Source organism: Meleagris gallopavo, chromosome 12, assembly GCF_000146605.3.
Source record: "Meleagris gallopavo isolate NT-WF06-2002-E0010 breed Aviagen turkey brand Nicholas breeding stock chromosome 12, Turkey_5.1, whole genome shotgun sequence".
Classification (NCBI taxonomy): Eukaryota; Metazoa; Chordata; class Aves; order Galliformes; family Phasianidae; genus Meleagris; species Meleagris gallopavo.
The window spans coordinates 10316482-10328980 of record NC_015022.2 but is presented as its reverse complement, the minus strand read 5'-3'; the positions used below and the strand labels follow the sequence as shown (position 1 = coordinate 10328980).

Sequence of the window (12499 nt, the reverse complement as noted above, 5' to 3'; positions counted from 1 at the left end):
GCTGACAGGGCAGCAGACAGTGAGTGAGTCATAGTCATAGAATCACAGAATGGCTTGGGTTGGTGGGGACCTTAATGCTCCCCCAAGCCCTGCTGTGGTCTGGCTGCCCTCAGACTGCCCATCCAGCCTGGCCTTGAGCACCTCCAGTGATGGGGCATCCACATCTCATGAGAGCGAAGCAGAGGAGTCTTATATGAGCCCTGTAAAGACCAGGTTAGGCTTTGATTTTTGGTAGAAACAGTAATTTGGTGTTGCTTTTTTCTTTCTTGGCCTTAACAAAGCAGCAGAGGAAAGCATGGTTCTGCAGCATGCAGTTGTTCTGTTTGCAATGATGAGAAATGAAACTGAGTTCAACATCCATGCCATATCAGAGCCATCCACCAGGGGCTGAAGCCTTGAACTGTTCATTTATGGAATGGAGAAGTGACACTACAGCCTGCTGGCAGGCACTGCTTATGCCCTCAGGCCAGGCAGGGTTGCAGGGGCACAGGCACACAGGATACAGCCTAAGCTGTGCATCAGCCATGAGTGCGCTGTGGCTTGACGACAGAGGAGCCTCATCCATCCTGAAAAGCAGTGCAGTGACAGAACTGCTGACAAATCCATCTCTGTGCTGCCATCCCCAGCCACTGCTGCAGGCTTGCGTGTGCTGGGTGCTGCAATCAAAGGGTGGGCTGTCAGAGCACAGCTCTCCCTGTCAGCCCAAGCAGTCTTTGAATACAGTTATGTTAAGTCTCCCTAAAATTACTGGCAGCAGCTCCGTGGCCTGCCCTCATCTCATTAAAAGCTCACAAGGCACAGCAATAGGAGTTAGCAGGAACTGAGCCCTCACCACTGCGCTACACAGCAGCTCCTGGTGCTATGAACCCTTTCAAGCAAGAGCGCTGTATTTCTGTTCAATAAATTCTGCAGCTGGACAGTAAGGGCACGCTGTTCCTTCACTGGCCCAAGAAAGGGGTGCTTTAATGGCAAAGAACCTCAGAGCTCAGCACCAATCCAGCACCCTACAGCACTACTCACCCCAGAGCCAGCCCCCAGTCCAGATTCTCAAGTTGTTCCATCCATACAGATTAAATTGATCAACTCACTCTTCAGTAAAACAATTTGCAAATATGTTATTGATCTGCATATTTCAGAAATATTTGAAAAAAAAATACATGGATTTACATATATCCTTACTGTGAATTGCTGCATGGTTGACACTTACTACCAAACCCAGAGTACTGTAAGTAAAGCTGATAGCACAGCAGAATCCTAAAATGAGAGTACCCTGAATCCACTTCAACTGTTTGGATCTGTTTTTATTAATGGTCAGTGTAAATTCCAGAAGAAATTTTGAATCATTTTTGTCACCATCTACCCAAAGTAGAAACAGCCTTTAAATGTAATGCAATTGAGTTTTTAAGGAGCCAGGTCCAGGCACAATGCAAGTAACTACTATTTATCAGGTAATTTAAACTCACAAGAGGAGCTATAAACACATACTGATGTTGCCACTGGAGAAACACAACGCTGTAGTACAGAGCTATATTCAAGAAAATACTCTTTACAGCATTTTGGCTTTCCTCTCTGCCACCACTTGAGTAAAACTGAGATACAGGAAAAACACTTTTTATCTAGAAACACTCCAAGCTTCCAACTAAAAAGTAAGCTTTTCAGTAATTACCACAGTAGTGGTAATCTCAAACTTGATAGCAGTCTTTTCCAGTCAGCACTGTCTGACTCCTTCATAAGTGCACACCTTACAGAGGAGTATCCAGCGCAGTTATCTGAGAGCAGATTGTATTAGACAAGCAAAGTGTCTGAGAAATGTCTAGACAATACACATAGGAAGATGATGTACCAAATACTGCCAAGTTTGCTAGACTGCCTTTATTACCATGTAACAAAATACATTTTGCTTTCATTTTTCTCTACCAGAAAGTTTTTGTGATAGCATTGCTGTGGAGTAACAACCTAAATATAATGTTTGTTTCAATCCAGTATATCCAGTATTTTAGTTATCTTCAGATGTGGTGAAAGCTATATAGCATTGAGACAGAAATACCTGTTAATGCAAGTATATGATGGAGTATGACATTACATGCAAAAATAAGAATTTGCAGCTTCTGTAGAAAAATCAACAGGACCCTTTAATCTACAAACGTGTGCATTTTAACACATGCACAAGAACACATGCACACACACACAATCTCACTGTTCTTTCATTCTGAAAGGCACTCTTCTATGACGTGCAAAAACAAGACCAATACTGTTCCAGTCAATTGTCTGCTAGTCTAAATTGGTTAGTTGTCCCACTCTCCATTATTCTGATCATTATTTTCCTCTTCTTCAGAATCAGCAGACACTTTCTTAATTCTCTGGATGACTGCTTTAATGCTTCTTTCTAGCTCATTAGTAGAGTCTTTACTGACATCTTTCTCAGTATCTCTATTCACTTTTCGTAGTTTAACTCCTTGCCTTATGGCAGAGAGAATGTTGTCTTTCACAGAGGCATATGGATTTGGCTGTTCCACTTTGCGGAGATGAACTTCTCCACGTTTTAGAGAAGCCAACACCTCATCCATCATACCTGCAACAGATAAATCTATCGTTAACAGAAGTAGGAAGGCAAGCACGGTTACAAGTACAGAATCCTACTCATGTGGTCAGGGTTCTTCCTTTCATCTCTGCTAGAGACAGAAGGAAGAATAATCCCTTCTGGTACAGACTTGTAATGCTTCTACAGTGCAGAACTCTGGCACTGAAGAGTTAAACCTTTGTATCTTGAATTGAGAAACCAACGCCTCTACAACATTATACAAGGTTGAGCACTAACAAAGAAATTATACACGAAGGAGAATGCTTCTTTTTCATTATAACTTTATGGCCTTTCAAAAAAAAAATTTACTGAACCAAGAAATCTCTTGTATTCCATATTAGAAACAATCTACCACTCCTAGCTTGCTCAGATGCCTGCTGAGACTGTCAATTGCATTTTTGCTCAGCCAAGAGAAAAATGAAAAGATTTGAGAAGAAGGGTTTGAAACTACTCCACTGAAGTCAGTGGGAGCCAGATCACAGCTCAAGCAGGCAAGCAGACAGCTCTTTTCTATGTAGACTTAAAGAAAATAATTCCCATTTTACATGATTTAAATCTCAGGCTATATTTATGGACTTCGGACCATAAAGAACACCCCAGTGAGAAAGCTCCTGCTGGCTCTATTGCTACACAGTGCAATTTGTATTGTAGTCCTCTCGTTGGATTCTTAGATTGTCAGATGGGAAAGGCAACTTCCCTGGATAGCAGTCTAGTCCTATAGCCACAGGTCTGGACCACCTGTACCTCCCAACAGCAAGGATTTTTGCCACACACAGTATTAGCTGATTGAACATTGAAAATGCAACATTCTGCTGAATCCTGTGGTATCTTCAGAGACTGACAAGAGATGGTAGAAGAGGATCAAGCAAAGACCCACAAAGTTGTCTTGCAGCGCTTCTTAGTAAGCAAGCTACTAGCAAGGCTGTTCCAGCAGCTATCTGAATACTCTGGTGTACAACTCATGTTATTAATCAAAGCCTTTCATGAGTATCTGTGGCAGAGTAATCCCATAGTCCTCTTAGTCTGAAGTCAGCACACTAATCCACTGGATGCACAGTAGTTTGTCATGCTAGCCTGTGTTCAGCCTTCCAACTGCTTGTACTTCCTCACACCTTGGAAGAACTCAAAATGCTTAACTTTACTCAGAGTTTCTGCCTGTGGTCTGCCTCTTAACTGAGAGGATATAAAAGCTGCTTAAATGTATTGTGAACAGTCTGAAAAGGAATGATTTTTATATAAAGACCTGCTTCAGTTTAGCATTAGCTCTACTGTGACAAAATGCAATAAAAAAATTGCTGCCTTCCAACTTAGTTCAATCTGCCCAACACAGTCCAAATGCTTGCTTTAGAGACAAAAATAAGTCTGTTAGCAGGATGTAACCAGTGCAGCCTCCAGAGGCTGCTGAGCTCTATTCTCATTCAAACGACTGTGCTTCAATTGCAGAGTTCAGCCTTCAATTACACCTGCATGATCTTGCTAACAAAGCAGAGGAGGTAACAGAGCAGAATTTTTGCCCTAGGAATGCAAATATGCCAAAGTTACCCATCTACCTTTCAAATCCCGATTGAATTCTGCATGAATACTCTCAAGAATCCTTTATTTAGAAACCAAGCAAATTGTAAGCAGACACAGGCTGTGCATACCTTAGAAATGCAAGGAGCCCAGCTGCTAGGTCTATAGTACACACGTCATAAACACTGAAGTGCAGCCTTAGTACAACCACGTATCTACCCACAGTGGTCTTTTGACTGGACACGGATTTATCCTCATCAAAATGAATCATTCTGTTCAACTGTTGTAAAATTGTGGGAAAAATAACTCTGGTAATAAAGGTTGCTTACCACCAATATGAACAACATGAATAAATTCCCCCTACCTGGACTTTCTGACACCTTTGTACCTCTTACACCAGCAGGATCTTCAACAGATGTTTTAAAATATCAACCTGAATGTTCAACTAGACAGCATTTCCCCAAAAACACGAAGTCATACACTCTGGAAGTCATGATTCTATTGAGCATATCAAACCCGATCAACCAACCATAGTTATTCATTTAGAATCCTGAGTTACTGTGTTACTGTACGCTGATCTCTTGAAATTCTTAGAAATTTAGTTTTTTTTCCTTGAGAAAGACTGCATGCTATTACTGTCTAGAACCAGAGGGAGAATTGAAAAATACCAGAAAAGAAGAAAGAAAAACATCGGTCAACGTGAGCCTACTTACCTACACAATTATTTATAGACCTCCTGGATGAGTCATCCTGTTTGTGCATTGCAGTGCTTTCTAAAGGGTCATGAGAGCTCAGGGGAAGTGGCTTGTCCTCCATTGCTGGTCTTGTCTTTAAATGCAGAGGTAAGGGAGGAGGTAATGGTGGAGCAGGTGGAGGAGGTGGAGGTGGTGGAGGAGGTAACGATGGAGAGACCAACTGCTCGCTGTGCTTTTCTTGCTTCAAATCATCAGCAGTAATAAAACTTTGGACAGGGATATCTGCTGGGGTATTCTCGTGTGAAGTTTCTGATACTTGTGCTTCTACTAGCAGCAAGCTCTTTGGCTGCTCTGGTGCTGGCCTTGGTCTTGAAGGAGGAGGAGGGCACACTACTGCAGCCTTCCGAGTGGTGTTTCGTGGCAATCTGAGACTGAGAGGCTCTGGATGAGATGTTTTCAACACAACGTGAGCTGGACACTTCTGAAAAACAAATCATAAGCAGAAGGTCACATCTCCATAGGACTAGCCAAACCAACATCCCCAAAGAGACTAAAAAGCAGAAAAGCACAAACCTATACCACTCACCCACTCAAGATGAAAATTCAACACCAAACATATTTAAAGGAATATAAAGGTCTTTCTTTCAAAGCCACTTCCTCTTCTGTTCTTTGCAGCAGGCTCTCACCTGGAAACTATTCCCTTAGCCAGCTGCATTCTCTTTACTCAATTACACACAATCCTATTTCAGGCTATCCAAATGGTAGTCTCAGATTTGGACCATGCTCAAGATATCTGTGTTATGTTTTCATATCATATAGGACAACTGTAACTCACACTACTTACCTCCCTGAATGTCTTCAGTCTCTCCAGTGTTTTCTGACGTTCCTGACTTATCCAAGCTTTTTCTTTTTTCCTCCTCTTTTTGCTTGTCTCTTTTCTGCATTAAAACACAAGTAAGAGAGCATTAGCTTGTGAAAACAAGCAGCTGCCTGATTCTTCAAGGCTGCTGTTCAGTACTCACTATTTGTATGCTGTGATGCTGTTGGAAATGTTTTTTCCACTCTTCTGCTTGCTGGAGTCTCTGCTGATGGCTTGCTTCACAACGATCCTGGTAGAACAGCAAAATTCATACAAACCTTGGTTAGTTCACATTCACTGTGTGCCACATGTGCCATTAACTCCCCGTGCACAAGTTACCTAACAACAACCAGTACCAAGTGCATGGCTGTGCTGTGAATGATGGCTGAACTCAACAAGTGATAAATGTGAGACACTGTGAAGGTGATATCTGTGGGACTCCTTCATGGCTAAAGCCAATTAGATTTGTTTTTTATCCTAACTAATGATAGTTATTCATGCTACAGAGGGAGTATAACCCAGATCCAAAAAGTTGCTTCTGTTTTATGTTTAGTTTTAAAAAAAGAAAGAAATGGAGAAAACAAGAAAGAGGCAGCAACAAGCTCTGAAGAAAGTTTACCCAAGCCTCACCTTGTGGCAGAGGTAGGAAGGCAAGAAAGAAGTTAGAAGCACACTGCAAAAAAAATACAAGGCTACTTTCCCTCTGTCCATTTTATTTGCCATAGATCCTATGTGCAAAGGCCAGGGAACCAAATGTATGTGAAGCACAATGAACGTACCAGGAGTACTTTGCGTTAGTAACAAAGCTGAAGCTGCAGGCTTCAGTGTTTTCTCCAGGAGTCACTATTTGTCAATCTATAGGGGGGAATAAATCCATAAGACTGTGCAAGCAAATCATCTGGCATTTGGCTTTAATATTACAAAACCAATAGACAGCAATTAAGTGAATGAAAATAGAAGCAAAGAATGTGTCTGCAGAGGAAGCAGTTGCAAGCAAGAGACAATGATCATTCACATAACATCCTCAGTGTCACTCCCACTCTGTCCAGCCTAGCTAGGAGTAGGAGGCTAAACAGATTTGAGCTTGAGCTCTGCTCTCTGCTTTAGTGAAACTGTGCAGGTGTAAAATAAGCCCAGCCCACTGGAAATGTTCACGAGAGTAAACTGTGATCTCACTTGTGTCTTCCTAGCGTTCTGCTTCAGATAATAAAATAAAGGGAGGGGGGGAGACAGAAACCGGCCCTTGCACAGAACTGAGGCTGGAGAGAGAACTGCAGTAGTTAAATTTCCTCTCCCTCCAAAGGTATCACTGTGTGGGTTGCTCTGTCACTGCAGCTTCCTTCATAGCTGGCCAGGTTTTCTCCTGTGCTGCAGTTGCTTTGTAAAAGACTGCCTGGGCAAAGCTCTGGCTGTCAGTTTAGCTGACTTACACCTCTCTCCCATGTAAGTCTATGCTCTCAATACATTTGAGAGGCACTTGTACCACACAGCAGAGCATAAAGTTGGCTTAAAACCACATTGCCCCTCTTCCTGTTTTAGAGGCACAGAATCGCACATCATTTTCTATGCTCCACCCAAACCTTTCCTATTTGTTTCCTGTCCATCCCTCGTGACTCAACACTCATGACATCAGCTACAGAAACTGCACATCTCCAGGACTGCATTTACTTTTTTGTTCCTGAGGTAGGCTCTCCTCGCACAGACAGTCCCACGCTTTGTCTCCAACTGCTTAGTCTTCTGCCTCAGCACCGTCATTTCTGACAAGTGAGTGTAATGGTGTTCCATTGTCTGTTCAATGACCTTGAGCTCCTCAGGATTTTCACATGTATCATAGTAAACAACTTCATCCTGTTTCTCTAGAAAGGCATTTGGTATTTTTTTAAAAACCCAAAAATTGCCACAGTTATTTAAACATTTAAAGAACTAATGACATTTTAAAAGCCACTGAGGGCAGTGAGTTAGTTATTAGAAAGTGTAAAGCTCCAGAGCTAAGCTTGGACCTTTCAAGCTTTACGCAAACATGCCATGCTACTCACAGGGGTGTTTTGCAGGATCAGATTTATGCTGTTAACATTTGCTGTTATTCAGCTTCCTCTCTCAAATGTCTCTTTGTGCTTTAACTCCTACCTTCACCAACTGGAGTATTACTGGAAAACTGACAGCTGTTCTGAACGAGTCACTTTATTATTTACCAGCTCTTAATTAAGCAACAAGCAGGAGCGATGTTTACTTCACAGGATACATGGTAACAGAGAACTCATCAAGGACAAATAAAAATAAAGATACCTTACTTGGTATCTTATATTATGAACAAACTTTTAAACAGGCATATAAGCAGCACTCAAGTAGCATCTATATATAAGCAGATATAATTACTTTTTTGTCATTACAGAATATATTTTGCAATTTCTACATGTTAAATTATAACAAACTTGTGATTAATTTCAGGACATATTTCAGTAGGTCACAATATCGTAGTTCCTATACATATATCCTGTAGCTATGTGAGCAGTATTTGCTATTTTATTATTATTATTATTATTATTATTATTTTAAATACAAAGAGCAGGTCACCACCCTTGTGTTCTAGATATATGCTTGATTATTTCTTTATTCTTACCTTTAATCTGTCTCCTCAAAGTGTCCAACTGTACAATAAGCAGCATTTCTTCATGTTTCAATACATCAAGCTGTACATTATATAATTCCAATTGGGTTTCATAATAATATATTTCTAGCTCCTCTGCTACAGTTACATTCTCTTCTTGTTCATTGAGGTTCTCCATCTGTACAGCCCCAAGCAGAAAATAAAAAGCATTTATAACAAAAAACATATACAGAAAACAAGCATGCATGCATGTAGACTTCAATCTATGAAGTTGATACCTGCAGAACCTGGCGTGCTCCAGAAGCTGCTAGAGTGCTTTGGTATGCAAATAACAGAATATTAGAAATGGGTTGGAGCAGAACTCCAAGGAAGCAGCAGCCTCATTAGTCTAAAGATCTTAAATCTACTAGGAAAGACTTTGTGATCTGCACAAATAACACCACTGCTCTTGGAAAATAAAAGTCAGATACGCCTAGCAGCAGTAAAACAGCATGAAGCAGAGTAAGTCAGAATATTAAGTAAATATTCTGATTTTGTAGTGTTACTGAACATAATATCTGCTCCTTATCTGCCCAAAATCGGCAACTTTAAAGGTTAATAACAAAAATGCTAACATGATACTTGTATAGGCATTTATCTCAACCTTTCCTAAGTGTCTCCATGTGTGCAGGAGCAACTTTAAGAACTGGAAACCAGCACTGTCTCATAACTTAAAACCACACTGAAAACCATCTAGTTCAAGCTTTGTGTTTGTTAAATTAAAAATTGATTTATCTTCCCCAAAATGTGAAGGAACACCAGGTTGTTGTGTCATCAGTTTTAGTGTTTAAAAACATTTAGGTCAGCTCTGCAACCCTGTAAAATACATAGCACTGAATGTAGGTGTTTTGCAACAAAGAGATTGAAAGTCTCTCCATGACCCCCTTGATAGGTTTTGATCAGCCTTTCACAAAACACTGACAGCAAAGGAGGCTTTGCAGAGTCTTACATTTTTCTGAATAGCAGCTCTCTTCTGTTTCAGGCATAATTCTCTTGCCCTCAGATGCTGAAGGGTCTCTTTAGCTAACATACATTTCAGGTTTTCTAGTCGTGGCAAAGCTGAAGCCCAGGTGGCTTTACCAAATCTTTCCTGGTCTTGTTCCATCTGCTTGTGCATTGCTGCAGATTAAAATATTGCAATAAGAGATGAGAAATGGAGAAAACCGATAATCTGAGTGCATTTATACTACAGCTGCAGTAGTAAAAATGCTGATGCTATCAAACTATGCTAGAGCTCTTTTAAAATTTAAGAAGATTGAATTTACTGTTTTATACATAAGTAAAATACTTCATTGACATGTCTTAGCAGTTACACAGTGATCTGATATTTGGGTGCAAGCAAAATGCAAGCTGTAAATCAAATTGGTTAAAACATGTAAATCTTAGGTGAATTAAATGTTTCTTGAGCTGGACAGTCACCCTAACCTTGGAGTTTGAAGAGAGAGCAGCAAAGGTACTAAAAAGAGCTCTCAATATCCTAAATCCTAAGTATTCAGAAAGCCTTTTGTGTAAACCATTCTGATTACCTGACAGAGCCTTCACAGTTTCCTTGAAGTACTTCACAGTTATATCCTGAATGGAGCACACAGCACTCTCAGCTCGCTTAGTCCATTCTTCAGCATCTTTTTGCAAAGCTACTACTCTTTTAGGTCCCAGGTTATCATACTGTAAAGATTTCTACAAAGAGACAAAATTCTCAGTATCAGCTGGTTACAGCAGTGGTGCATCTTGCACTGTGCTGTACTGACAGACGTTCCTAGCAAGACACAGCACATGGCAAGCATGGCATTCTCTCCTGCCACAAAGTGAACCACTCCTCACACCTGTGCATGATCATTCCTCATTCTGAGCTAACTCTGAAACTTTGTACCTTAATCATGACCTTGAAACATTCACTTTGGATCAGTTTAGCTTTAGAAAGCGTTTAAGAAATAAGATCTTAAAAATAATGACCAATGAGGTGCTTTTAAGTGTTACTAAAAGTAACACAAATACACTCTTCTATGTGCTATGTTCACTTCTATTTTTCCCTCACGTGTTGACAGCACATCACCCTGTCAGATTCTCTAGCTCGGCAGTTCTTTCACATAGAGATATAGAAAAGAAACATAAGCGAATTTTTTCAAATCCACAGAAAGTACGCATGTACAGGACTAGTATTCAGCTTTTTTCTCTTTGAAAAGCATCCAGATTTCAAATGAGCCTGCGTATCCTTCTGAATTATACAGTAGCAAACTTTGTGCTTCATCTTCCAGATTTTCATTTTACTTTTTTAGTACGGCATACTGCATATTTTACCTTCAGAGTTCAGACTTTGAGCTCCTAAAAAACTTTCCTTAACCTAAACTTAGTATGGTTCAGCTCCTTTCTGGAACACTAACAGCTCACTCTAATCTGAAAAATCAAGTAGTAGACAGCCCACTTTCCCAGGGACAACATAACTTGCACTGTGTGCTTCCAGTTTAAGGTGCACACAAAAGAAAATGAAAAAAAATGACAAATTCGAGCTTGTACTCCTAAAAGGAGTGGCACCAATATATGTTTGTTTTCTTGGTCAGGTCTTCTCTACCTTTTGTTTTACTTCCAGAGCTGAGCTAATGTGCATCAGCACTGGGCAGAATGGCATTCTCATTGTCACAAACTGCTCCCACTGAAGGTGGCATAATGAAAGCTACTTAAGTCTCTGCAAACGCAGCTCAGTGGAAAATAAAGCAGACAGGCAGAGCTTAGGGATGTTTTCCTATTAAGCCTTCAAAATGGAAGGAAGGGGGACACTGGTGGAGAAGAGCTGCAGTTCCATTCAAATCAATACCACAGACTCAGATCCTATGAGAGCAGTTCTGCCCCAACTCTACACTTCTCAGTCATATTTGATGGCTTCACAGGAGAGAAAAAGAAAAGCAGGTGAAAGCAAAACTAGGGAGTATGAAGTGATACCTCACTCTCACTATGTAACCTGTAAACTTCATAAAGACAGAACCTACCAGGATTTCTAGTTTGCACAGTGTCGCCAGTTCCCGCATGTCTCGGAAGGGCTGCAGCAAGTACTGGTAGAACTGTGTTGCCATGGTAACCAAATCCTGATAAGCTTCATCTTCTTCCTCATAAACCTTCATCAAAGCCACCATTGTGTCAGCGTTTTTGTGCTGCTGAAGAACCTAGTGGAATAAAAGGTAAATCAGGCTTGGCTGCTTTACGTCTGTGCGTGTTGGCTGCTGATGGGCTGTGGTGAAAGGCACCTGCTATTTATCACCAGGTGAAACAGGCACAGCTTCCCAGCACTCCAGACAGCCAGCAGCCACCTCAGCATGAAATACTATTAACACCATGCTGATGGGCACTGATTGCTCTGTATTGCATTAGGAGATTGCAAGGACTCTTGCCCAGGCCCAGACCATCATGCCCGGGGCCTCCTACAGCAGAAATCCTAGTAGTTGTGTGCAGGTGACTTAGTCACTTCTTTTTATAAACACAAGTGGTAAAGGGGAATTCTGCATACTGAAAGGGCAAGGAAGGTATTCTCAAACTCTTGCGTCTCTTCTACAATTACTATATACCAACTAATAAGAAATGAGTGTCTGACCCTAGATTTCTGACTTCAGGCTTAGAAAAAACAGACTGAGACTTAAAAATAAAAACTCTACTTCTGATACAACCCACAGTTAAATCCCATTGTCATCTGCACAATTTCTAATAGTTTACTCAGATCACGGTCCTAGTGACAGAAGATTTTATAACCTGTAACTCACACAATGAGCTACTCTCCTTCTGACACATCAGTCCCCCTTTGATGTCTCTAGTTGCTCCACTGACAAAACACAAAGCAAAGCTTCCCTTAATTGCTTTTGTTTACTGATTAAAATAAAAACTTCCAAGATTTTTCTTTGACAGCAGCTACCAGACACCATGGAGCACCCTACACAGCAAGACACAGCAAGGCAGCTGTGGACCACAGATCTCCCTGAAAAGACACTGCTTGGTCTGTGGCTCCTTAAGGGAAGGAACAAAGTGAGAAAAAGCATCTAGAAATGCTGGCTTGGTTGTGTTGCAACTGAGAAGCACTGGAATTAAATCATCACTCTTCCTCCTGCCAGCTGAGTCCAACAGCAGGACAAAGGTCCCAGCTGCAGAGGAATTTCCCCAGGGAAGCTCTGTGGCAGAACAGCAGGATGGAACCACAGCATTTCTGATAAGCCCTTGAGATC

At 41.1% G+C, this 12499-nt stretch overlaps 1 protein-coding gene across 1 annotated transcript; it reads right to left on the bottom strand.

Annotated features, from left to right (window-relative positions):
* Positions 1 to 1280: 1280 nt before the first annotated feature.
* Positions 1281 to 11695, bottom strand: WHAMM (WASP homolog associated with actin, golgi membranes and microtubules). The gene is given in 11 exon segments (XM_031555220.1): positions 1281 to 2572; positions 4807 to 5269; positions 5633 to 5693; positions 5695 to 5726; positions 5811 to 5897; positions 7316 to 7503; positions 8268 to 8433; positions 9244 to 9413; positions 9821 to 9971; positions 11279 to 11452; positions 11690 to 11695. Coding segments are annotated over 11 exon segments (1785 nt in total). The 3' UTR covers positions 1281 to 2285.
* Between the last annotated feature and the right edge of the window lie 804 nt (positions 11696 to 12499).